The sequence below is a fragment of the Equus caballus genome, chromosome 30, assembly GCF_041296265.1.
Source record: "Equus caballus isolate H_3958 breed thoroughbred chromosome 30, TB-T2T, whole genome shotgun sequence".
Classification (NCBI taxonomy): Eukaryota; Metazoa; Chordata; class Mammalia; order Perissodactyla; family Equidae; genus Equus; species Equus caballus.
The window spans coordinates 14426437-14452997 of NC_091713.1; the positions used below are offsets into that span (position 1 = coordinate 14426437).

General features: G+C 48.1%; 2 protein-coding genes and 1 long non-coding RNA gene across 7 annotated transcripts in view; 2 read left to right on the top strand and 1 right to left on the bottom strand.

The window, feature by feature from the left end:
* SCCPDH (saccharopine dehydrogenase (putative)) overlaps window positions 1-2856 on the top strand; it is a 39007-nt gene extending 36151 nt beyond the window's left edge. For 2 of the 4 annotated variants that reach the window (XM_070255768.1, XM_023632637.2), the window contains exons 11-12: window positions 1088-1169; window positions 2220-2856. In XM_070255768.1, the coding sequence (XP_070111869.1) occupies window positions 1088-1169; window positions 2220-2325 (188 nt within the window). In that variant the 3' untranslated portion in view covers window positions 2326-2856. The remainder of the gene's footprint in view (window positions 1-1087; window positions 1170-2219) is intronic. The other 2 variants (XM_070255769.1, XM_023632638.2) reach the window with 1 other exon arrangement.
* A 153-nt stretch (window positions 2857-3009) lies between these two features.
* Window positions 3010-26561, bottom strand: part of KIF28 (kinesin family member 28) — a 65550-nt gene continuing 41998 nt past the window's right edge. For both annotated transcript variants that reach the window (XM_014738011.3, XM_070255767.1), the window contains exons 9-23: window positions 25714-25823; window positions 23975-24096; window positions 22471-22561; window positions 21422-21476; window positions 19782-19905; window positions 18511-18655; window positions 16056-16174; window positions 15316-15423; window positions 10759-11033; window positions 9377-9511; window positions 7956-8122; window positions 7613-7719; window positions 7209-7356; window positions 6718-6908; window positions 3010-5529 (exon numbers count right to left, since the gene is read on the bottom strand). In XM_014738011.3, coding sequence (XP_014593497.3) covers window positions 5377-5529; window positions 6718-6908; window positions 7209-7356; window positions 7613-7719; window positions 7956-8122; window positions 9377-9511; window positions 10759-11033; window positions 15316-15423; window positions 16056-16174; window positions 18511-18655; window positions 19782-19905; window positions 21422-21476; window positions 22471-22561; window positions 23975-24096; window positions 25714-25823 — 2050 coding nt within the window. In that variant the 3' untranslated portion in view covers window positions 3010-5376. The remainder of the gene's footprint in view (window positions 5530-6717; window positions 6909-7208; window positions 7357-7612; window positions 7720-7955; window positions 8123-9376; window positions 9512-10758; window positions 11034-15315; window positions 15424-16055; window positions 16175-18510; window positions 18656-19781; window positions 19906-21421; window positions 21477-22470; window positions 22562-23974; window positions 24097-25713; window positions 25824-26561) is intronic.
* LOC138921538 (uncharacterized) lies at window positions 19016-19962 on the top strand. Its single transcript, XR_011434174.1, has 2 exons — window positions 19016-19094; window positions 19473-19962. It is a non-coding gene; the product is annotated as an uncharacterized lncRNA (long non-coding RNA).

Sequence of the window (26561 nt, forward strand, 5' to 3'; positions counted from 1 at the left end):
AGTTCTGAATGACAAATTTTAATATTAATAAGACAAGGGGCTGGTTGATGTTTATCTGTTTTATTCTCATACTCAGGGGTCACTTTAAAGCAGTATAATTTTAGCATAAATCAAAGCTGTGATCCAGGGTTTCTTTGGAATCTGTGATCACTCTGACATTGTTTGTAAAATGTGTGTGCACATGTACATTTTGGAGAGTAAAAGCTTTTGATAGGTTGTTAAAAGGAACGGTCACTCAAAAAAGTTCAAGAACTTTTGCTGTAGATTTTAGAGACCTATACAGAGACAGTCCCACTTGTGAATTATAGTGTAATTATAAGTTTAATTACTGTCATCCCTGATACATCATAGGGGTCTGTTCTGTAGTTTTAATTAAGCCAGATGGCAAAGATATCTTTGCATCTTGCCTTCTTTTCAAATTCCCACCTGGATTTTTAAGATAAATTGACTATGTTTTTATTATTTGACAGAAATGTAAACATTAATGTTCCACTTTCTTATAGACTTTTTTTAAAGTTATTTCTTCTTAAAATTTGACTTCTTTTAAAGTTACTCAGTTGTTTTTCTTTAAGAAACTGTCTTTTTTTAAAGTGAAGTTTAGTGTATTAATAGAGAAACAAGATCAGTTTAGTGTAGTAACTGAGAAACGAGAAACCAGAATCATTGGCTTTGATTATTGTCACAAGGCAGTGCAGTGTAGTGGGTGAGAGCGTGGACTGGAGCCAGCTGCCTGGCTGCAATTCTGGCTCAGCCACTGCCTAACTTTGTGAGTTTGGATGAGTCGCTTAACCTCTCTATGCCTCAGTTTCCTTATCTGTAAAAGGGGGATAAAAATAATACTAACCTCATATAATTATTAGGAGAATTAAATGAATGTAATAGATTTAGAGCACTTAATACAGCTCCTTACACTTAATAAGTACTGTGTAAATGTTAATTGTTATTTTTGTTATGAAGTGAACAGAGTATTTATTGAGAAAATTCTTTATACCTAGAGTTAGATATAAAACCTACCATTTGATGTTTGGGTGTTGTTGAATGCACACTTCATGAGTACTTCCTTTGTCTTTGATAACTGTTTCCGCAGAGGCTGGCTATGTGGCCACACCCATAGCCATGGTCCAGGCAGCCTTGACTCTCCTAAGTGATGCCTCTGACCTTCCTAAGGCGTAAGTCTGGTTTTCTTCTAATTTGAAGATCTCTTTTGCATCTATGTTATATTTTAGCTTGTTTTGATTCAATTTTCAGGTCTGCACGTAAGCATTTACAGTCCCTTTGATCCAAAGATAGAGGTAAATTAGGATTGTGAGAAGGACAATTCCTTATTGGCCTCTGGGAACAATGCAGAGGTAAATGAGAGGAGACAGAAAAGTTTGAGAGCCATGTAAGTTGGCTTTGGTTCCTTGTGAAAATAGCTCAAGTCCAGGGCCCATTACTCAAAAAAGGTCCCCGCTGTTAAGTAGTATTCACAGGACTCCCATCGTTGCAGACCATACAGCTGGCAATGGGACCCTGACACCAGCGTGAACTGATTTATGGTCTCCTGGCTAGGTGTTTGTCGAGTGGACTGTCTTACTGGAGCCTTTAGCTGTTGCCCTAAAAGTAGGCCAGCTTTACAAATGAGCATAGGCCTGTAGGCTTAGAAATAAAAGAATTTAGGTATGACCGAAACAATATTAAGTAATAAACATAAAAATTGTACAGAGCAAAACCTAATTAAATTTTTTCAAATACTTGTATACCCTTTGAAAATATTTAGCATTTTATAAATGTTAGCCATTACATTTAAAGAAACTTCTTTTTTAACCAGTTTAAGTCTTGTTTGTGGTTTATTGATAATTGAGTACTCAGATTTATTTCACTTAGGTCCTTATTTCCTCCTCCTGGGTCTGAGGACTGTCTGTATGAACAGCAGCAGGTACTCGGGTTGGTGACCCTCAGTGTGTCCCTCGAACACACCGGTATATGGAAACAGTCCCATTAGTCGCTGAACCCATCTCGAGGGGTTTGCTGGGGCGCTGGTTTCCTCCTGAGTAAAGCTACTTGCTTATTTAGCTGGTTTTAGGAATGGAACCCAAACTGGTCCATGATGGAATCAGGACTCAGGTTTTCATGAGCTCTGCAGTGACTTGATAGCTAGTCTTCCAGCAGATCACACGAGCAGAGGAAAGGGCGGGCGATGGGCTTTGTGCACTTTTCATCTTGTTATTGTCTTACAGGGGCGGGGTCTTCACACCTGGAGCAGCTTTCTCCAGAACAAAGTTGATTGACAGACTCAACCAACGTGGCATTGAATTTAGTGTCATTAGCAGCTCTGAAGTCTAAACATTTACAGAATTAACCAAAGTCATAAAATGCATGAATTAACAGCTTTTTTATTTGATATTTGAAATTCTTCTATAAGCCTGTCTGACTGTATGTGGAAAAGATTGTCAAATTTAAAATGTGTACACATTAAAAGCAGGAAATTGTACTAGCTTACCCTAAATTTCAAATCTTAGATGTTTCTGTGATTTTATTGCTTGTGAGAGAGAACTGATATTTGACTGACTTTTTCATTGAAGAATGCATGGTCGGTGTTTATAAGTAAGCTGGCAGATTAGAGGGCGGGGAGGGTATGTCTGTATGTGTTGCTCACAGATTCCTTGATGAGGTGCCCAGGCTTGTTCTGTAAGGCAGTCCCTGCTGCTTCCTTCCATGCTACTGAGTGGGATCTCACTTTCTGGTGAGTTTCCCTGTCAATTCTGTGGGCCTTTGCCAGATGAAACTGTATTCTTTTGCTATTTTAGCCTAGTTTTTGCCTATCTATGCTGACTGCTTTTGGACTAAGTTGAGTAATAAAGGGTTGTCAGTTGAGTGGTGGTTTTGTGTTTGGGTCCCCCTGGGTATTTGAGTCGTGGTAGCAATGTGCTTCCTGAGCCGTCTGACCTGTGTACCGTGAATGATTGGGCTTGTCATTCGTCCCCCTGCTTCTGTACCTGTGATTAGTTGTAAGGATACAGCTGGTTATTTTCTATTGATTTTCACTGCCTAAGTAGAATTTTTGTCTAATTTACTTTTCATATTTTAACTAGGTTTTCTGTCGATGCCCTAAAATAAGGCAAAGGACTTCTCCTTTTGTAATAAGCATATAATAAACACATACACAGTGTTCTGTGCTGTTCATTACATAAAGAGGACAGCCACTACCTTTATGAAACTTCTACTCTGCGATGAGAGGCGTGACATAGATAGGAATATTATTTGTGTGGGGAGACCCTCTGTGCTGCCTACAGAAGAAAGAAGGTCTCCAGCTTGAAGAGGGAGACTCTTGGTGGTAGTTCGTCCTCACTTTGCTCCCTCTGTCCAGGGCTGGTGTGGATCTGGTCTCAACTCTGCCCTAATTTGTGGGACCTTAGAAAAGTTTTTATCATCTCTAAAATGAGATGATACAGGGGCAGCAGATCTCATGACTAGCTGCGTATCAGAATCTCATAACAATAGGTTCCCCAGTGGACCCCAGTGGTTTGCATTTAGGAGATCTGGAGATTGGGGCCTCGGAATCTGGCTTAGATCTGCATTTGGGAGCCACTGGGGAGGCTAAATGTTGGATAAGCAGTCTTCCCAGCTTTGCAGTGAATGCTGTGTTCTGCTCCAGCGTTGACACTGATGTATGACAGCCTGTGTGACCCCGTCCTCCAGCTTGAGATACAAGTGTGTCTCGTTCTAATTTTCTTTTTAACCCTTCAAGTCTCCACCTGTTCTCATTTACAGAAAGTATATTACTTGTTTGAGGCAAGGAATACACTATCTGCAAATTGTCCAAGAACTTTGAGGCTCAGTCCAGGAGGGAGAAGCCGTTCCTGCTTCCCGTGGCCTCGCTGCTATTCTGCCTCACTGACAGGCTTTCTGGGATTCCGTGAGGCTTTGCTGACCCCTGTCCCTGCCAGCACCACAGGGAGCTTCATGCTTGGGCTCCACAGTTCCAGGTTCTTTTCAGTTCATGTGTGGATGCTCAGTCAGGACCTGAGCTGCAGGCACAATCCAGGCCTCTCCCATAAGCTGTTGGGCCCTGATATTTAGCTGAAACGACCAGCCCAGATCCCCCACCTTCCCAGGGAGAGTCCTTCCTGGAGCCCTTGATAGCTTTTCCTGACAGGAGAGTTTCAGCATCATCCCATTTGATTTCCCTGCCTTCCTATTTCAGGGAGCCGGGATTGGGTTGTCACCTCTATTTCTTCCATCCTGGTTTCTTATGCCAGTCAGTGCAGCCGCTCCCTGGGATAGTCCTGCATGTTAAGGCAGCAGACCACGGTGGGTAGGAATGCAGTCTCTCGAGTGAGCCCACGGCCTACTCGCAGTGGCCTGGACAAACCTCACTTATTTAACCTTTAAAGCCTCAAAACAGGGGAAATAATAGTGTCGAACACATAGCATTATGGTGAGAATTAAATAAGCTAACAGATGTTGAGCATTTGGATTAGTGCCTGGCACATGGTAAGCACGCATTAAGTCTCACTGCTGTTGTCATTATTAGGAGTCTCCTTGGTCACAAAAGGTTTCTTCACAGTCTTTCCCCAGAGCGCTCAGTGCCTGTCAGTCTTACCTAAGACCCATCAGTCAATTCTTTGTGGACTCGAGATCCCTTAGAGATGGACTGACCCCTGGCAGGTCTCACCAACACTCAAACTCTGCAGCCCCAGGCCCCTGTGCCCAATGGATCCCACAGTACAGGCACTAACACTGCTAAGTGGATTGTATGTATTTAAAATAAACCTGTGAAGACAGAAAATAAGTGGAGGTAGAATATCAAATTTGTTCAGAGCCAGCATACAAAGTGAGGGGCGTGAAATAACCATTGTCTCTAGCTCTCACAGCAAGAAATTTATCAAAAGAGCTTTATTTGAAGTTTCAAACTGTTTATTGTGAAAATATTAATGGCAAATGCTTATTGATTGACTCTGGGTGCCAGGCACTGTTCTAAGCACTTTATATTCCTTTGTATACATTAACCATCTGCAGTAAGTACTCTTATTTCCATATAACAGATAGGGAAGGAGAGGCTTAGAGAGGGCACATCTTTTGCCCCAAATCACACAATTGAGAAGTGATGGATTTAACTCCAGGCAGTCCGATCCCAGAACTGAGAGCCCTAACCATTCACCTCCAGTAACCACCTCACCTTCACCCTGGATACAGATTCATTTTTACATGATTTTAGATCAGATTGAAGGAGAGGAGTTTTGCTTAAAAATGGTAGAAGAATTAGGTTGAGTAAGTAGTGAAAGAGTTGGATATGTTGAGTCCACTATTCAGCTCTGATCGCCAAGTTAAATAAGCTCATTAGCTGCACAAATAATCTTCACAGCTCAAATGTTTTCAGTTGGTGTATCTTCTTTATTCGACACGCAGTAAACATTCCCTCTTCTTTTTCACTATAAGAGTAACATCATTTTTCAGTTTCCACAAGCTGGATTCAAGTAGGTCCCCAAAGTCCTTTAGCATTTGTGACTGTTGGTGTACAAATGGTCGAAGCATTTGATCGTCTTCCTAAAAAATAAAAGAAAGAAAAAGAATGATAGTAATAGACTGATGTCATTAGAGTGAAAATAGCGTGTGTGCACGAGGGGGTGCCCACGAAGTTCTCCCTTTGGACTAGAAGGCTGCTTTTGAGAGTTGTCAGCAGAGGCAGTAGGTCCTCGAGAGCATGTGCAGTTCCAGGAAGGCCGCCGTAGTTAGTGCCAGCGGGCAGACTGGTGAGGTAGTCCATGTACTTCAGATTGGAATGGGATATATTCTTTTAATACTGTGCAAGTTCCAAGGTTTGCAAAGGACTGTGTGGGATGGGGATTCTCCCATTAGTCGGGTTGCCTGATGTCTCCTCTGCTCCGTGGGAGCAGGTATCCCTGGGAAGGAATTTATAGGAACGTCTGTGGGCCACAGTGTCAGTGACCAATGGTGGGGGAGGTGGTGACAATGCTTACTGAGAAGGGAGCGGGCAGAGGGCAGATAGTGTGTCATGGCATCTCATTTTAGTTTCCATTTCCCTGATTAGTAGTGAAATGCTTGCTCAGGTCTTTTGCCCATTTTTCCTAATGTGTTTTCCAACATGTTGTCTTTTTCTTATTTTAAAAGTAGTTGTTTATGTATTTTGGATACTAATCTTTGATGATAAATAATACAAGTAGATTCTCCCAGGCTCTGGGTTATTTTAAACTTTATTTGTAATGTCTTTTATCTAACCAGTTTTCATTCTTTTTTATTGTGAGATATACATACAAAAGAGTATGTGTGGGTACAGTGAGGGTGAGCACCCCTGCTCAGGAAACAGCTCTGCCTGTCGAGCTCCTCCTTGTCATCCCCTCCCCTGCTTTTTTCTGCATCTATTGAAGTAATCATGAATTTTCTCCTATAATATCTTAATGTGATGAATTATATCTGTTTGGTTTTATAACGATAAACTGATCTTGCATTTCTGGGATATTCTGTATATCATAAGGTGAATGAATGTCAGCCCTGCAATGGCCATGGCTGCTTGGAACCAGGCAGATGTCCACTGGATGAAAAAGCAAGAGCACAGGTGGATGGAGGCCTGAGAGAGCAGTAGACTCACACTGTTGCTCCACATGCTCTTCTGCTTAAATACACGCGTCCCCACGCACAGGCAATGCAGTTATATCAAATAGCTAAATTTAATGGAAAGAAACTCCTTTTGCTCCCAGGATTCTGGTTACTTACAGGAGGTTTATAAAGTCTCAGTCGGAGAAACTGCCCTCTTGCCATGTTCATGCTTTGGTAGAACACCTTGAGAGCTTTGGCAAATTCTCTGTCATAGCTGGCTTGCTGGCTGCACACTTGATTAATATCTCTGGCTGCTGGCAATTGCTCTGTCATCCCGGTTACCTTCAGGGTATTGGAAGGCTTATGTGCTAAGGTGGAAAGAAAAGATGACATCTATTTATCCACCTGGTTACTTATCCAGGTATTTATGCATTTGTTTATCTTGGTGGCATTTTACTGCATCAGCATTTATCAGGGACCAGTTTGGACCCATCCAAAGAAATCTTACAAGGCAGAAGGAAAAAAAAAGTTCTTCGTTTTTTTTTTTTTAATGAAACAAGATATAGATTAACTCATTAAAAAATCCACTTCTTAGAAAGACAAATACTCCTTGCAGATGTAGGAGTTCACAGATAGACTAAACCACCAAGACTCGAGCAGCCTCTCACCTTGTTGACTAGATCCAGTTTTCTCAAGTGATGCTTTGAGAAGCACATTTTCCTCTCTAAGCGCTCTATTAATGTTTCTGAGGAGCTCTGTCTCCTGTTCTAACTTGAGCAGCTTCAGATAGAGTTCTGATATCTGGTTCGATGTACTCTACAAAAAACATGTCAGTTTAGCCTTTTGCTGGATTATTTGCATTTCCTTTGAGACTGACAGTTTTTACTACCACATGAAAACTAAGGGGAATGGGGGGGGCGCTGCAGTGAGCAGGGTCAAAGCCCCTCAGGGTATACAGGAGTAAATCTAGAAAACGTCTCTTAAGAAGAAGGAACATTGATGATTCCCAGGCTGTCCTCTGAGATCTTCTAGTCATCAGTGACATCAATTTAATGTCCATAAATGTACACACCTTGCCTGTATCCATCACGGTGGAAATTTTCTTGGTGTCCACCATGATGTGGCCTTCACCTGTGGTCATGAGGTCTGGCTCACAGCAGCTCCGTTCGGCACAGCCTTCTACAGTGCGGAGGAGACACCGTTAAGGAAAGAAACGTCTCAGTTGTCCAGCCCCAGTGTTGTGTGAGGAGATGTTTAAACCAAGTAATCAATCACCTGTGGACTAGAACCCAGGGACCAGGAGAAGATGGCCCTTGGCCACTGCTGTTAAGACCCTGACCACCTCCCTCCACCTCCTCTGCAGCCCTAGATATACTGACATGAAATCTGATTGAAGAATGCAATAAATATGGTACCTTGAAGACCCCATAAATCAACAATGAGAGCATTTGTCTGTAAATAATTCAGAAACTCCTGAGATGCATTTAAGGCCGTAAATTGCACAGTCTCTTCAATTTGGGGATTCACAGTTTTCCATACAGGCTTGGTATATAAAGTGTTTGGAAGATCATAAATTCTGTACCTGAGAAAAGACCATAAAACATAATTTAAAACCAAAAGGGACACATTTGTAAAGAAAAAGATCAGATAAGCCAAAGAATTATAGCCTGCATGGGTTAGTCGGTAAAAGCTGACTTGTAATTGATTCTCATGATTACTACCTCCAACATCTCAGCTATTCGACATGAGCCTCATCACTGCATAGATCATATCAAATGTCTAACAAAAGAGGAAAACGGGCTGGCCCCGTGGCCGAGTGGTTAAGTTCACACACACTGCTTCGGCAGCCTGGGGTTTCACTGGTTTGGATCCTGGGCGCGGACATGGCACCACTCATCAGGCCATGCTGAGGTGGCATCCCACATGCCACAACTAGAAGGACCCACAGTTAAAATATACAACTACATACTGGTGAGACTTGGGGAGAAAAAGCAGAAAAAAAAAAAAAGATTGGTGGCAGTTGTTAGCTCAGGTGCCAACCTTTAAAAAAAAAGGGGGGGTTGAGAAACACTTTCTACCTACATAATCTAAAATTGTTCATTTTCCATGTCAGGTGGTGGTTTGGTTTTTGTCCTTCAAAGTCTCCTTTTCTTTATTGCTTTATCTCTTCATAGCCTTTTAGTCTAATTAGTTTAAGCATATCTGGCACTCTGCCATATTGTAGTACAGTCCTTTTGTTCCCAACTCAAAAAAAAAATTCTACTTAGATAATACAGTTTTACTGGATATTCTTATTTTTTTTTTTTAGGATTTGCACCTGAGCTAATATCTGTTGCCAGTCCTCTTTTTCTTTTCCTCCTTCTTTTCCCCAACCGCATCCCCCACCCCAGTACGTAGTTGTATATCCTAGTTGTGAGTGCCTCTGGTGTGGCATGTGGGATGCCATCTCAACATGGCCTGACGAGCGGTGCCATGTCCGTGCCCAGGATCCGAACCGGCGACACCCTGGGCCGCCAAAGCGGAGCGTGCCAACTTAACCACTGGGCCACGGGGTTGGCTCCCTGGATATTCTTTTTCATAATTAAAATTTATGACTATTGTTTCAATCACTTCAAAGATCAGTAAACATTGATCGCAGTCCAGCGACCTGGAGGGACTTGCAGCTTCCCTATTAAAAACAGGTGAGGGAAATAGTCATTTTGGGGTTGAGCAAGGAGAGAAACTTAAGAAAACTTCATGATAAACTCAGTTTTAAAACTTGAAGAAAGACTCCCTTCCCCTGGAGCCCCCAAGGTGGGTGGTTTGTGCACAGCCACTCTACAGGGCAGGCTGGTACCCAATCTGAACACCCCGCTCTGCGTCTTCCTTTAGCCACTTGGCGCCAAGGCATCGCACAATGCGAATCTGGAAATCCATCCTCTTGCCCAGCAGCTCCAAAGGGTCAATGACCACATCCTCCTCACCACATGCTCTACAAACAGAAGAGGTGAACATTGATCACAGGTTAGCCTGGGCCCGAGCAAGTTAGGACTGTGATGGCAAAGGGAATTACATAGACTCCGTAAGAGATGGCTGAGTTCGCTGAAGGAGAAATAGTAACATTATCAGCTTACAGAATTCATTCATTCAAGAGACACTTCACAAGAAACCAGTCCCCTGCTGGTACTTCAAGGTAAGATAGGGACATTCTCAGGGCGCTCACAGCCTTCTCCAGGAGGAGACGGGAGTATCACAGCTTCGTGCAGTAAATGCACTCAGACATGGGTGCTAAACGAGCATTAAAGATGGAGGTAGGTTCTCAGTGGGACAGAGGCTGCCCAGATGCAGTCTCGAGGTGTCAGTTTTCTTGGTGAATTCTTCATAATCCAGTCAACTCTAGGCCTACAAGCTCGAAAACTGATCTTGACAGCTTTCCAATGGGGACCTCTCTCACATCGACCAAACTCCTAAAGACTGGAACCTATAAACTAGAATGCTCCTGTATTAATTTGCTGTGGGGAATATAACCGTCAGGCAGCCAAGACGCCCGAGGTAGCCAAATGACCAGAAAGTTGCTTGGAGTCCCAGTAAAGGCAGTGAACCAATGGTCAGGGTGGTCTCTCAGTCACAGGACCTTATGGTTCTCTTGCTCCCTTCTTGAGCCTATTTCCTCTTCAGAAAAACAAAAACATTTCAGTCGGTGCCTCTGAGGACCCCCGTGCCAGCCTCTTTGCTTAGAACTGCTAAGAAACTAGCTTTTGTAAAAACTGCCTGACTGCCTATGGCCTAAAGAGAGAAAACAGATGAGCTATTCGGAGAGGAGGGTAACAGGTAATGGAGCAGAGTTAAAACAAAGGCTGTGCCCACGGAAAGATCAGATAACGGCATAGAATGAGGCCAGACAACAAATACACCTCAGTCCCTGCCTTGAGAAGAGGAGCAAAGAAATGATCAGAGCGTGTACCAAGGAGCGGGAGAGGGTGAGCTGGAAGATTGGCTTTCCGCTCCTGGTTGTTGGGCCTCATCAGCAGGGATTTTAAATATTTCAGGTCAGCTGATTTGGCTACCATGGCAAAAATCAGATTCGGTGAGGTCAAATCATGAATGAAGAAGTTCATTCATTTGTCTCATGAATGACCTCTTCGGGGTGCAAGGTTGACCACCCCCTCCAGAAGAACCCAGGCTTGAGATGAGTTTTCCATGTTTGACAGAACTAGGCAAGGGGGAGGAGATACCTACTGTCCTGTCGGGGAGCAGGGGCTTATGTGGATATGCAACACTGCCTCCTCCAGCCCGTCGCAGTTCAGAAACTCTACTTGCTCCTCAAGCTTCATGCAGTAGGCAAGCGACTGAAGCCAGATGTGAGCTGAGCCCAAGTGGATGACCTCGAGAGGATCCCAGAAAGGGTCATCTTCCTGAGCTACGTGGCTGTCTTCTCCATCTAGAAAGCGCTGGTAAAGCTCCTCCATTAGGAATTTCCTATTGATAAACTTGGCTTTTGACCAAATCCACACCTGGAAATACAAAGGTCACTCACCAATATTTGATTTCATCTGTGGCTCTTCAAGTCATTTCTATGATTTTTCCCAGTGTGCCCCCTGTGGGCTGGGTTTTGGGTACCCAAGACCACATAACACTCTCATCAAACAGCTTTGGTGAGGTCCTTCAAGAGCACCATGTTCTTCCTGGACCTTTTACTTCAGCATCGCTTGAGTTGCTGGAGTCCAGGAAATGACTTAGAGGAGATGATGAAGGAGTTAGAAAACAGACCCTCCTAGGAGAAATGAAGGTTTGCGGCTTGTGGTACACAGAAGAATGGCCCTCAAAGATGTCCATGTCCCAGTCTCTGGAGCCTGTGAATATGTTACTTTACCTAGCAAAGGGGAAACAAGGCTGCAGATGGAATTAAGTCTGCTTATCAACTGACCTTGGATTACAGGGAGATTGCCTTGGATTATCTAGGTGGGCCGAATGTGGGCCTTAAATGTGGAAGAGGAAGCAGAAGAGGGTCAGAGAGAGCACGATGGTGATGGAAGCAGGGCAGGAGAGATGCTGTGTGGCTGACCTTGGAGATGAAGGAAGGGGCCGTGACCCAAGGAATGTTGGCAGCCCTCTAGAAGCTTGAGAAAGCGAGGAAACAGCTTCTCCCTTGCACCTCCAGAAAGCAAGGCAGCCCAGCTGCCACTGTGCTCGTAGCCAGGGAGGTGTGTGTCGGACTGTAGCCTACAGAACCGTAGGATGATAAACTTGTGCACTCACACCCGTGAGCAGGAAGCCCAGGACAAGGCCTGCCACTGGTGAGGGACCGGGCCTCTGCATGAGCATGGCTAGCGATGAGCATAATCTGCAGGATGAGGGATTCAAGTTAGACAGAAAATTTCTTGACCAATGATGTCACGTCGGAAGTGGTAACCAGGTAAAAATAGCAACTCCTCCTCTGAGCAATTTGGAAAAAAACCTAAAAAACTGACAGATAAGTCATTCTCTCTTAGTGTTACGTGTCTTCATAGAAAGGACCTCCTCTAGACACTAAAAAGCCTTCATTCCTTTTCTGTTTTCTCAAGTAAATTGAAGAACACAGTGCTCCTCTCCCAGAGGCGTCATAAAGGCAAAATGAGAACCTGGCTGTGGCATATATTATGGGCAGCAGAGTGCAACAGGAATTCTAGTGGGTTCTGAGACCTTCAGGCTAGGGAACTAAGATAGTGGGAATCAAGCTAATGAGATCAGTGGACAGAGCGCAGGCCTGGGACAGATAGAAGCGATGGCACCCTTGGCAGGTCAGCGAGGCTCTGTGGGACCCTTCCTCCCGGGGTGGCCCTGCAGGGCAGGAGCAGACACTCTGGCTGGAAGTGCCTGTCACCTGAGCCGACACTTGGGCAGGTGCTGCTGAAAAGTAACCTCAAGCTGGCAGCATTTCCAGTTCAGAAGACCCTCCCCAGCCTCACATCGCCTGGGCTCGCTCCTCAGCTTCTCCTTGATTTGCGACTCTGACAGTCACACAAAACTACCCACAGGCACTCTTTCCTCCCAACAGCTGCGGCAGTGTTCACCGCCCAAGGGGTCCCAGGGCAAACATTTACAAGGTCAGCCACCAAAGGAGTGCCATTCGTGTCTGTGCCTGGGACCCGCTGCTGCTCGCCGCCAGTCTTTCCTTTAGCCTTCAAATCACACACATGTTCCAAGAAACCACCAGGAGTTACTGCCAGCCTTTCAGAGGCTCCTGAGGAAGGTGGAGCTTAATTTGAGGAAAGGTCACTGGTACTTTTAAAAGATAAAAATGGACAACCTTAAAGATGACAGATCAGTAAGACTACTCACTGCGTGAGAAAAAAGAAAAATAGGAAAAAATTGCGTAAAAGTAATTAGGGCACAAAACCTTAAAAGTGAACCCAGGGGCTGGCCCAGTGGCGCAGCGGTTAAGTTCACACGTTCCGCTTCTCGGCGGCCCGGGATTGGCCGGTTCAGATGCCGGGTGTGGACATGGCACCGCTTGACACACCATGCTGTGGTAGGTGTCCCACGTATAAAGTAGAGGAAGATGGGCACGGATGTTAGCTCAGGGCCAGTCTTCCTCAGCAAAAAGAGGAGGATTGGCAGCAGTTAGCTCAGGGCTAATCTTCCTCAAAAAAATAAAAAAAGAACCCAGTGGGGTTTACCCAGGAGCAGTCCTGTCACTCAGTTGTCCGTGACTGTGACAGGGATGTCACGCTGAAGGAAGAAAACAAAATGTCCCCAGGCCCTCAGCTCTCACACCACACGCTCAAGAATCAAATGTAACACCGTCGTGCCGTTCTATTTCTGGTAACGGCTGGGTGTGTTAGGTAACCCTTCTGCTAACAATAAACAAGGCTGAATAAAGTAGTTTCCAAGTCACCTTAAACTGTAGTAAGAAATAAACAATAAAAAATGGAATAATATGGAAAACAGATTTTAAAAATTAAAAATCTCCTTAAAACAAGATCAGACAAGACAGTAGGAAACTGCCAGACCAAATTCTGGGGGACACCTGGCCCCAAAGAGGCATATAGAATATTGGATCACCAGAGATTCTTTGCCCTGATGGCATTTGCCAAAAACACCAGAACCAAAACCACATACCCAGTGAGAGCTCAGCAGGGAAGGCCTCATGGGACATGGCATAGAAGTCAAGGCTGACTCCCCAGGGATGGGGGGTCTTACAGGAGACCCTCCCGCATCATACTAGGACTCCTGAGAGCTACACTGGGAGTGTGAGGTGAGCCAGCGTCAAACATGCTGCTCTGGACTGTGTGTGTGTGTCCCCAAAATTCATAGGTTGAAACCTAACCCCCGTGTGATGGCATCAGGAGGCGGGGCCTTTGGGAGGTGATTAGGTCATGAGGGTACAGCCCTTGTGAATGGGATTAGTGCCCATATAAAAGAGACCCCCCCACCCGAGTGAGGACACACAGAGAAGACGGCCGTCTGTGAGCCAGGAAATCCTCACCAGACACCGAATCTGCCCGTGCCATGATCTGGGACTCCCTCGCCTCCAGAACTGTGAGCAGTAAATTGTTGTTTAAGCCCCCACTCTTTGGTATTTTGCTATAAAGCCCAAACAGACTCAGACACCGTCTCTCCCTTTCCTCCAACCCTGGGAGATGTAGAGGAGGCCACCTTGGCACTGGTCAGAGGGAGAAAGGAAAAGCTTCTGAGAAGCTGCGCTCCAGAATGGCCCTGACCCAGATTCGCTCCTGGGCACTCACAGCCTGGGGGCCAGTTAAACTCCAGTGGTGAACTTGCCGGCTCCGGCCCCTGGCAGACAGAAGCACAAAACCCCTTGAACTGGGTGGTAAGTACCTAGGGATTTACAATATAATGTGAACATACACATTTATAGTCTTTTCTCTGTGTTTTTCATATTTCATAATTTTTAAAAGTTTTAAAATTGGTCTTGACCCAGAAAATGTTGACAACTTTAGGAAATGAGCAGAAAAGTTAAACCCAGAGAAGCATCAGTTAGTTGCTCAGTGGAGCAGATCACTCAGTGACCGAAAAGTCCCCAGCGTGGCCAGCCCCTCCTCCAGTGCATGTTTGCTGCAAGACTCATGGCTAAGGAGGGGTGTGTGTGCCCTGAGGATCTGGGAGGGAGCAGTCCACCCAAAGGTCAGCTGAGAATTAGAGGCACGTCCTCTGAAGACAGGCTAAGGAGTGAGCGTTCTCCCGGAGCCAGAAGTCTGAGGGCTGCTCCAAAAGCATGACATACACAAGGGACGCCAAAAGATGGGCCTGCTCTTCTCTGTTAAGCAGAGGGAGAGGAAACGGGTCTTCAGTTCCTAAAAAGGTCCTTCCTGATGTGAGCAATGTCAAACACGGGAATGGATCAGCCAGTGGAGTTTGTGAAATGGACTTTTCTGGAATCTTAATGACAGTGTGGATTTTCTCCTCGTTTCAGAATGGCAGATCTCTCTTTGTCGTGCACACACACATACGCACAGGGACACCATTACCAATTCAATAAACTTTCAGACTCCCTTCTGAAAGTAAAGCCTTTGAGTCATGTTAAAAATAAACAGAACGAGCTCACTGCCAGTGGTTAGGAAAGATTCCAGAACTTGGTGCTGTGTGGCAGAGAAGCTCAGGAGGGGAGACATGGCGGAGCGTCCTCCTGTCCCTGGAGTCTGTCCCCCAGAATCCCAGCTCACACTTGGAAGACATCTAGCCCCTTTGCTGGGTCTCCACAGGCTATAGCTGGTAAAACTAACCTGCGTGCTTAGGAAACCTGCTCAGAAACCCCTTGTGGAGGCCCACGCCCACCCACAGCGGCAGCCTCACCTCATGAGTCCTCTGATTGGTCACCTTCACCATGACCTCTTTCTGTAGGTCGTAGCCCCTGGAATCTGACAAAGCCAGATTCTTCACTTTCAATTCCATTTTAAGTCCCTGGTAAGAGAAACACTACTCACTAAATAAAATCCTACATTTACCAGCCTACACCATCTTTGCAATTTCTCTTTCATTCTCTTCACACTCAGGCTTTCTAAAAGAAAATAGTCCAACTCTTGCGTGTTGGAATTGCCACCAAAAGAAATGACAAAGCACCAGAATTTCTCAATATTCTGGAACTAACGTGTAGCCCTTACCAAAGTGATTAAGTCCCTTATGAGTTTCCCAATGACAGGGTTCCTGTGTCACCAGGGAGCTAACCTATCCCAGGTCTTCTCTGTGGTGTAGAAGCCACCATAATCCCTGACCCAGAGAGGCCACTTGGGAGGATAATCTGGGATCGAGTGGTCAGGTGAGCAAGGATTGGTCTGGGGTCCTGATGGTTCTGGTGGCTCTGATGGGCCAGAGGTGGAAGGCATGGCTCTAGGGGCTGAGACTGGGAAGGCCTGGGTGTTGGCCCAGGTTCTGTCACTGGCTCAGTGTGGAGTCTTGGGCAAAGCACCTCCCCTCCCCAGGCCTCTGTGTCCTCGTCTATACCATGAAGCCAGTTTGAGGCAGTGGGAGTGGGGGGTGTGGAACCTGTTCCCCAAGGTCCTTTCTGGACTTGACATGCCAATTCTAGCTCTTGCCTTCCCCAGCTCTTCACTCATTTGATTTGCTTCTGCAACCAGTGGCATCAGTTTGATGTAGTCCTGGAACACAGCCAGGACACTGGGGTCTGCTTTCCCATCTCCACTGTTCACAGCACCTAGGGGAAAAGCAGAACAGAAGGAAAAGTCAGTCACTTGCTCTGGGATGCTCATTGGTTCATTCATTCTACATTTACAAGCATGTAATTTTTGGATTCTTTTTCTTCTTCTTTCTTTTTTTTTGCTGAGAAAGATTTGCCCTGAGCTAACATCTGTGCCAATCTTCCTCTATTTTGTATGTGGGTTGCCACCACAGCATGGCTGCTGAAAAGTGGTATAGGTCCAGGCCTGGGAACTGAACCCTGGGCCTCCAAAGCAGAGCATGTAGAACTTAACCACTAGGTCATGGGGCCAGCCCCGGACAAGGATGTAATTTAAAAAAAAAAAACTAAATAAGTGAGGAAAAAAAGATATTGCCTAGCTTTTGCTTAAGTAGTTGCTCATCTCAACCCATGAATCTTGGCAGCTTCATGACAGGAGGCTCTCTGCCCTGGGTTCCCATTCTTTGTCTCAAGGTCCTTGACCCAAGGTGGCTCCAGACTGTCCAGGGCGAAGAGGTTGGGGAGGTAAAAAATGGTTGTCTAGGAAGAAGGTCTGGGGATTTATCCTGAAGCTACAGCTGGCACAGCGAGCAACCTGTTCTTACTTCTATTTAGTTTGGGGTGGCTTGGAGGAGGGGATCGTGGAGATTTTGGGAGAAGCAATCCCCCTGCCAGACCCAGGTTGGTGCTGCCTTGTGGCAGGAACTCTCAGCTCTTTAGGGATTCCCTGCCCATGGGTTCACACCGTGCCCTGTGGCCCTGAGGGGTGACTCCCCAGAACTGCCCGCCAGCTGCCTTGTTGAGGACCCACAGTCTACTTAGATGCTGAGCACCTTCAACCCAGGGGCTGGGGCGTGTTCACCCACATTGCACCACCAGCTCTGGGCTGGGAAGACAGGTGTGCAGTCGACCCTGTAAATCAATAAATGAATAGATGGAGCGTCCAGGCTTGGTACTAGAGAGTCTCGTTTATTGGCTGATTTGTTTTCGGTCAGGAACTTCAGCAGAAAATGAGCAAGGAGGTGAATTTCAAATCAATTTATTTTGCTAAAATTCTGAGAAAAAACCTCTGGTGTAGGGAAAAGGGAGGAACTATTTTGCACAAATGTGTGTGCACCCCACTGCCCTCCACCCACGGGTCTGTTACAGCAAGTTCAGGGAGAGCTCGTGTGCTTGAGGAAAGGTTAGGTGCTGGCACGTGAGAGATGCTCCTCCTCTGGGCAGCCCAGCACAGCACGAGGATCTCAGTGGAGTCCAACCTCCCCTGGCTTCCGGGGGAGCCCTGGGACCACAGCTCACCTGAGCGACTGAACCGGGGCCTGAGGAGGGGAGGGGAGCAAAGGTGCTCAGGAGCCTCCATCAGAGGCGTGGGAAGAGATGGACGAGGGAGATGGTAGGGCTTCTGAGCGGTCTCGCGTATGAGGAATCCCAGATTGCTAGCATCATGTCTGCAACTTACTCTCAAAGGGTTTAGAAACAAATTATCTATATACGCATATCTGTATACACACACACACACACACACACCCCTATAACAAAGCAAATGTAGTAAAATGTTAGGAAACCTGAGTGAAGTGTGTATGAGAGTTCTATGCACCACTCTTGAAACGTTTTTACACGTTTCAAGAAATTGTTTCAAAATTAAGAATTAGAGACAAATGCTTCCCTGCCATGGCAAGAGGCTCTGGGAAACGAGGGCAGAACATGTGTGAGGCTGGGGACAGGCCAGCTGACAACTGCTGACTTCCGGGCTAAGACGCAGTGGGGACTGTGCCCACGAGAGAGCCACGCGATGACCACAGAAGAAAAGGCTTCAAGTGCAAGGGAGAGCCGTCAAGAAAGATCATCCGAAACATGGACAGAAGGCGAAGGGCGGCTGTCCTTTAAGTGTCCTGGCAGAGCCTTGTGTAGGCGTCTCTGTTTCCCTAGGGGAATGTCCCACTGTGTACTTACTACTTACTATTCATTAGGGCCTGGACTCTGAGCTGTTAGATGTTACTTTGTCAAAGACCGGCAATTTAAAATGATTTTTATCCGTAGAAGATTATTGCCCGAAGGCCATTGGTTAGCTTTGCCTGACTCGGCAATCTCACCCCAGCGTGCCATATACACTACTGCCCCCAACTCCTTGGAACCATCTATACCCCCATTCACGAGGGAATCAGTTTAATGAATTAAATCTGATGTGTGCTCGCTCTATATTTGTGTGGAAATCATATTTTAACTTTCTAAACATTGTACTTTGACACAATAGAAGATTATTTCCTTAACAAAGCCGGAGAGCACACAGTGAAAGCAGTTGCTTTCAGATCAGCCCATGGTGAATGCCGGAAGTCAGGGCCGAGGCTGCTCACCGAGCTTGTCCGCGCTCACTCCCTCCGCAGCTGCTCTCTCCAGCTGGAAAAAGTCGTAATCAAATCTGCTCAAGTCGTCGCTGCCTCGCTCTGAGGGAAACCCGATGTAGAGGTAGGCACTGTTGGAGCCTAAAATAATTCGGTCCTAGGGAGGAGAGAGTCGGATCAGAGAAGGAGGCTGCCCTCATAGGACCCTTCGGAGGCCAGAAGGGGCCAGGTCAGCCTGCTCCAGCAGGGCCAAGGCCCTGTGCCCAGCCCAGCTGAGTTAAGTCACAAAACCCGCCTGAGCCCCCCGAAACAGGGGAGAGACCCATGTGTGAGGAGGGAAGGGGTGGCATCCTGCCTCTGGGGGCATGCTTTCAATTTATTTCCTTATTCCACACTGAGCGCTGACTCTCCATCAAACACTGGGAATCACTGGGGCCAAACAGACCCAACGCCTCCCAGCAGCGCTTGACAGACTAACGACGTGACCACTACCCGTGAGAGCGCTTAGAGGAAAGGGGCGGGGCTTCTGCAGCGTATCCGCGGGGCCGCGTTTATCCGGGGATTAGAGAAGGCCCCTTCGGGAGTGGTCTATTAAGGTGAGAGTTCCAGTACGGCTGGTTTCTGCGAGGCGGGGAAGGCTGCTGCGGACAGGGCCTGGGGTGTTTTGAGCACCCAGGAGGTCAGCGTGACTAGGGAGGCGCGCAGAGCAGCGCGGCTGGAGGAGGCGGGGCGGGCAGCTCGCGCAGGCGTCCTCAAAGGGAGGCCCTGCAGGACTTCAGAGGGGAGTGACCTAATGCAGTCTGCTCGTCTAAGAGGCTCTCTGTGGCCACGGTGTGGAGAACGGACTGGAGGAGGATTGGGCTGCAGGGAGGCTGGTAGGAGCCTGGGGTGCTGGGACGCAGGCCAGGGCGGTAGCGAGGAGACAGAAGGAGGCTGACGTTTGCAAGGTGCTGTGCAACCCCTCTCATTGGCAGGTTTTTTAAAAACCAAAAAGTCATAAAATGTTAAAGCTGGAAGGGATCTTGGTGATCATCCAGTTCACCCCGCTCTGCCTTATAGGAGAGGTCCAGAGAAGCGAAGCAACTTGCCAAGAACACACAGCAAATTCTTATCAGATCTCCCAACTTCACAGCTGTGACCGTGTCATTATCGTGATCCCGCAGCCGAGGGGCACGAGGCGGTTGGTGCCCAGCCCACCCAACCCTCGCTGCAGTTTCCAGGCCTGGGGCTCCTCACAAGGACCTCTCCCGGCTCTTGGGTGGGACTCAGGCAGGAAAGTTTACCAAATGCTGCAGCTTCGTCGCGGTCGTGATGGGCACCCCGTTAACGACAACCTTGCATTTGCTGTGTGGCGTGACTGTCACTTTACCATCCAAATTTGTGAAGGAAGCGTGTTTTTCTGAAATTCTAAAAGGACAAGAGTTTGTCTAAGTGACCAAATAAAGATTTCAGTGAACAGCTTAAGTTCTCTTTCTCACTCACACACTTCAGTAGTCTAGAGCTGCTGACGATGCATCTGTGGGCTCCCGTGTGCCGTGGCCACAGCGGGTGCAGAAGGACCCTGCACACAGACTTGGGAGAGAATGAGGCAATTCTTTTATTAATAGAACCAGCATTAATAGAACCAGCACCGACTGAGTGCCGATAGCTGCAAGGAGCCCGGAGACATGGGGGTCACAGCCAAAGTCCTCAAAACACACGGGCTAGTGGGACTGATGGAGGGAAAGTGAAATGAAGTTTCAGAAGAGACGCTTGGGAAGGTGACTGACTAATGAGCCTCTGGCACTGCAGAGAAGTCTAGATCTGTTTCTGGGTCTTTGTTATAGAAATCCAGACTTTGTATGTCACAGGATTTGGGACTAGTTGTCAGATTGGCTGCCCAGTGGACATCATTTGTGTGCCCTGAGTGATTGTATTCCTAACTGTTCTAGAATGTTCCAGCACTCCTCGGCTGTCATGGAATGTTCTGGATGTTGAGACACCTGTCCATCCATATCCCTTGTTTGCTTGGGGCCCAGGGATCCTATGGGAAAGTTTTTAACCTCAGCTTATGTGGAGTTCAGCCACTTACAGACCTCTGTGTTGGACTAGGGGTCCCCACAGGAAGTGGCCTGAAAGGGAGATGAGGGGAATCCCCAGGAAGAATCAGGAGAAGGGGTCTGGAGGCTGGTGGTGCAGGTGAGGTGGTGCCCACTGGCCCCTCAGTCAGCACTGTCCCCTCCCCCCCAACCCCCCACACTTTGGCGTGAGAGGGCTGAGGTAAGCTGGGGGGACTGGCCAGCAAGGACTCTCTGTAAGGGCTGATGGAGCCTATTGGCTGGAAATTGTGGGCAGCCAGGACACAGAGGTCTTGGAAGGAGGAGAGAGAGCCCTAGGGCAGTGGCCTTCCGAGTAGAGAGGCCACAGAGGTGGGACACTGCTGTGAGTTTATGAAACCCCACCGTAGGGTTCCACAGGGGCTCCCGGAGGGCTCTGAGGGACTCCTTGGGGAGGGGTCACCTCCGAGCCTGGGCTTGCTGTCAGTGCACTTGGTGCTTGCTCAGAGATCTGAGGATGCTCTTGCTTTCGGTGGTGAGACCGTGAGAGGCATGAGCTGCCTCGGTGGGCCTCTGCTTTCAGCTCTCTTCATTTCCTGGGCAAACCTATTTGTGTGGAATTATCACACCGAGTCTCGCAACTGACTTTCCCTTTTCTGCCAAGATCCGAACCAAGGAAACAGTGAGCACAGCAGGAGGAATTTTGGCGAGAGGATGGAAGCCCTTCCACCGGCATTGGAGCGGGTCGCTGAGGGAGGTGGGAATTTCTTGCTCCTGGTTGTCCAGCAGGACTTGTGGCCTGGCCTGTTGCTGACCAGATGAATTCTGGGAATCTCGTCTGGTCACAACTCTCCGAAGCTGGACGAAGATAGTTCATGTAAACTTACCCCAAACCGTGAAGAGTGATGGCGTTTGAAGTAGCCTGACCAGCATCACATGAACCTGAAAAGAATTAGGATAAATTGCTTTCAAAATTTTTCAGGATTTGGTCTTAACAAGAGAACAGGTCTGATGTCTGGGAAGGGCCGTTTCCTCTCCAACAGGATCATGGGAAGGGATTTTCCCACTGGGATTTTCGATCATAATGGTACTTGGGCATCACCTTGCTTAGGGATAATTGTTCTACTTTCTTCCCTTTTTGTGGGACTCTTAACCTTTGTAAAGTTCCACCTTCTTCACGGGAATTCTGGAGGAAGAAGCCGTTGAGTCTGGACCTTAGGAGATGCGCTGAAGGCTGGCCACAGCGGGGGTCCCGGTCTGTGAAGGTCTGTTTCTGTCTGTGACTGACCCCGGGACAGAGCAGAGGGCACCACCGGCCCTCCCGCGTGCTGCACCCCCCGCCTGGCCCCCGCTGCCGTGCTTCAAGAGCCCTCTACGGGCTTGAGTGTGCACAGGGCCAGAGCGGGGAGAACCAGATGTTACTGCAACACGGGTGCCATTTTCCAGTGGATGAGCGGGTAAGCAAAAGGTGGTCTATGCAGGCAATGGAATATTATTCAGCCTTAAAAAGGTAGGAAATGCTGACACGTGCCACAACATGGATGAATCTTGAGGACCTTATGCCAAGTAAAATAAACCAGTCTCAAAAGGACCAATACTGCATGATTCCACTGTGCGAGTTCCCTGGAATAGTCAAATTCATGGAGATAGAAAGTGGAAGGGTGGGTGCCAGGGCTGGGGGAGGGAGAATGGGGAGCTATTGTGTAATGGTACAGAGTTCAGTTTGGGAAGATGAAAAAGGTCTGGAGATGAATGGGGGTGATGGTTGCACAATGTGGATGTACTAAATGTCACTGAACTCTTCACTTAAAAATGGTTAACACAGTGAATTTTATGTTATGTCTATTTTACCACAAAAAATAATTTTAAAGAAAAGCACCATGCTCCTGGGGTGAGAAGCAGGAGCAGGGCCAGAGTAAGTCACGGGAGAGAGTACCAGGCTGAATGAAGTACTTGAGGACGCCAGTGAGCTGTGGGTCCTCGTTGACGTTGAGAAGGTGAGGGAGGGTCTCCGTCATCTGCCGCTCCTGGAGGAGAACAGAGAGGGTTCCCGTCACCAGGCAGCCAGCACACTCAGAGAAACGCTCCTTTCCTGCCCACTTCTCATCAAATCCGTCTGTCTGTGCCTCCTGTGAAATGGGCTGGTAGAGCAAGCCCAGAAGGGGTGAGCCAAGCGGGGCTGGGGGCTCCCTGATAGCAGGGGTGAGCCCTCGGCAGGGCAGGGGTCAGGGGCCTGAGCTCTTCTGGACAGGGCTGCTCTGAAGCATAGCCAGTTTCCCACTCTGCTCCCCCTTCCCAGCCGCCCTCCCGTTGTCCCTCCACCTTGACCTCTACCCCACCATTTTCTTCAGGCTCCCAGTGTCCCCAACTGTCAGGATGCCCCTCTCTGGTACCCCACCTGGACAGTCCTTCTCTGGGGCCTCCACTGAACCGGCTACGCTCCATCTCATTCCCCGAAGCCCCCTGACAACCAGCTGTTGATGACCCTCTCCTGGCTACCTAATGCACCTCAGTCTTTAATACAGCATTGATGGGCGTTGTGCTCATAGAAGATTGACAGTCACACAGACCTGGAGCAAACCACGCACCAGCAGGAGAGCTCTTAAATCCTGAAATTCTGATGGAGAGTAAGGAGGAGAAAAATCCATTCTGTTGTTACAGTCCACCGGAACAAACTCCTGTGTTCTTGCCCTGGGAATCCTACCCAGTCCTTGCAGCTAAGAGTTGTAGATCCAGCTGCCCCGTTACATAGAAGCTTACTTGAACAGCACTCTAGCTGCTGCGTGCACCCCATGTTGCACCCACACCTCTACGATTCTTGGACACCGGCCTGACCTGGCCTCCTGATGCCACAACCCTCCCCCCGACTGCGCCCTCACCATCAGAGGTTCACATCTTTTCTGGGCTTCATGAGCTGTTCAGAATCCAGACTAGACCCTCCCACCACTCCCAGTGTTCCAGGTCTGGCCCGTGACTCTGGGGAGTAAGGTCATGGTGGGGGTGCAGTGTTGACCGGAGGCAGAGATGGCATCTCCCTGACCCACGTAGGAAATTCACATCACAGGCCCTTGAGGATGTGGTATTGGCAGTGAATGCCACGGTTCAGGGTCACAACATACCGTCCCCAGAAGACAACTCGTATTCCTCAGATTCTCCCCCAACTCTAATGATCAGTGGCCTCGACTTCTATCCTCAGCCTCTCTCATCAGTATGCACCAAGGCCTCTGCTTCCTTCTCTTTCCCGCCCTGCCATTCTCCCCACTAACTCTGCCAATAACGTTATTGTAAGTCATGTGCCACGTTTCACATGTTACACGTTCACGAAAAACGCTCATCCCTGTCATCCACCGGACAGCAGCCCTGACGGCAGCGCATGTCCCGGTGGAGTGCCAGGCCGCGGACCCAGGTGCGGCCTCCACGGGTGGAGGCGGGAAGCTCACCCGGGCAATGGCCACGTATTGCTGCTGCCACTCCTTCCGAGCCTGCTCCAGCTGGTGCGCCCAGCTCATCGGGTCAGCATGAGGCCCGAGCCCGTGCTCGGCCAGCAGACAGGCCGGCTGCCCTGGAAGGAGGGAGGTGTTTTAGGTGACGGGCCAGCAGTGTCAAAGGTGAGGCACAGAATAACAACAGTAACTCTCGACTCCCCTCTAAGTCAAAACACGGGACTCTCAGGGGCCGGCCTGGTGGCACAGTGCTTAAGTTCTCACGTTCTGCTTCGGCTGCCTGGGGTTCGCTGGTTCGGATCCCGGGTGCAGACATGGCACCACTTGGCAAGCCATGCTGTGGTAGGTGTCCCACATATAAAGTAGAGGAAGATGGGCATGGATGTTAGCTCAGGGCCAGTTTTCCTCAGCAAAAACAGGAGGATTGGCAAGAGTTAGCTCAGGGCTAATCTTCCTCAAAAAAGGAATAAATAAAAAATTTAAAAAATTTTAAAAATTAAAAAAACCCCAGGACTCTTGGCAGGAGTGAGGAGTTTAACTGCACTTCGTGTGAAGAAGAAATCGCTTGGTAAGTTCTGCCAAGAGTAGTATCACCTTTTAATCCATAAGAAACTAGGACACAGAGGTCCTTTGTAGGAGGAGCCCCAAAGCTCAGCATCCTATTTTTCATTCGTGTAGGTGTTACAGGGACTTCTTGTAAGGCCAGAGGGTTCGGGAAGAATCGAAGCTGGTCTCACAGTGTTTTTCACATATTCTGTGTCTGTGCTTCTGAATAATGGGCATTGGATGTTATGTTTAGGTCAACAACCAGCGCATCCAGCTTTTGATGTTACAGAGATTTGTGACCCAGCAGAGCCGTGCGTGGGCCAGGTGAGGCACTGACTCCCTTGAGGAAGGGCTTGGTGGAGGCTGCAGCCTCAGTGAGTCAGGACATGGGAGCCTGGAGATAGGCCAGGCGAGCTGACGTGACCTCTGAGCCTGGCATCCACCAAGGCAGCATGGCGGGGCCGGGGGGTGTTGTGTAGCTTCCGATATTGCTGTTTCGATGCTCAACACTTCTACCAATTTTACTTCAACAGTTTTATATTTTGCTTTTTTATCCATCCCATTCTAAATTATTAACAGGCATAAAATTATATATACCTGCATGCTGCCAAACTGAAATCTGAGGCCTAGCTCAAAGCAGCAGCTCTGGACGATTGCACCCAGAGCCCCCCGGGGCCTTCAGGCAGGACTGCGGTGCCAGGGGTTGACTAACTGGTCTGGGTGGTGCTTAGTCACCAGGTGACTCTGAAGCGCAGCCAGAGCTGAGAACAGTCTCAGGAGACCGTGCTGCTGCTGACATCGCTCAACCACGTGAGGCCACCAGGAGAATAAACGTCAAATGGCTACCGTCCAAATCTGGTGAGGAAAGTCAAAACAATGGCCTCAAAATAAAAATGGCAATAAAATACAAGACTAAAATGACTATTTTAAAAGGGCAGGGCCATTGTTTCTTACAACTGCATATAAATCTATGTTTACCTTAAAGTGGTTTTTTTCCCCAAGGTCAGGGCCAAAATGTCCTGACAAAGTCCCAGAGGCCACCGTTGGCCGGTCCTGGGGCTCCCGTCAGATTCTAACCAGGTGTTCTGCCCCCAGGCCCCTCCTGAGCCCACGCTGGTCACTCACTCCCTCCTGTCCCCAGCCTTCTTACTGCTGGCTTTTACTCAACATCGACTCCTGCCTCAGTTTACCTGCCATGCTGGAGTTTCCACATCCGAGCAGCAGTTTGTTGTTCTCTGTCCTCGACTCTCTCATCAGCGTTGAGGTGTTGACCACGGCTTTGTTCCGGATCTTCTTAGCCCTTCCGTGTGCAAGGACGACACACACTCAGGCCCTGGGCCTGCTGCAGCTGGAGCAGCACCCCAGAGGCCTGGGCAGCAAGGGTCAAGGTGGGAGCCCCTCCCCCCGGACGACTCAAGATTCCACCAAGTCGGGTCCCAGTAAGCCATTAAGACCAAAAGGGACTTTAGTGACTTTCGTGGTTCAAATAAAGGTGAGCAGCTCAGCTGGAGCCCAGAGCCCAGAGCCCGGCCCCTGACGTGTCCAGGGCCCTGAACACACTCAGCCAGTTGGGCTGCCTCAGTGAATGAAAAAGTCTGCCCCCTCCCTCCTGTGGCAGCTGTGATAACTCAGCCTGAAGGCTTCCAGCACCGCTCTGCCCTGTGCGCCCAGTCCCGGGGTCTCAGAGGTGAGCTGTCTCAGTTCCTTCTAGTGTTGCCAGAGAAAACATGGGACGCCCTCAAATATTGCATGGGACGTACTTATGCTAAAACATTCTTGCTCTTTATCTGAAATTCACGTTTAACTGGGCATCCTGAATGTCTATTTGCTAAATCTGGCCACCTTCCTCCTCTCATTTTACACAGAGGAGATTGAGGAACAGAGAGTTTACAAGGCTTGCCCCAAGTCACACAGCCTGGCAGAGCGCGGACTAGAGCCCTGGACTTCTGGGTACCATTTTCTCTTTCCTGTACATCACAGTCTCTCATCACATGTAAAAACTGTTAGCACCAGATTTGCATCTGATAAGCAGTAAAAA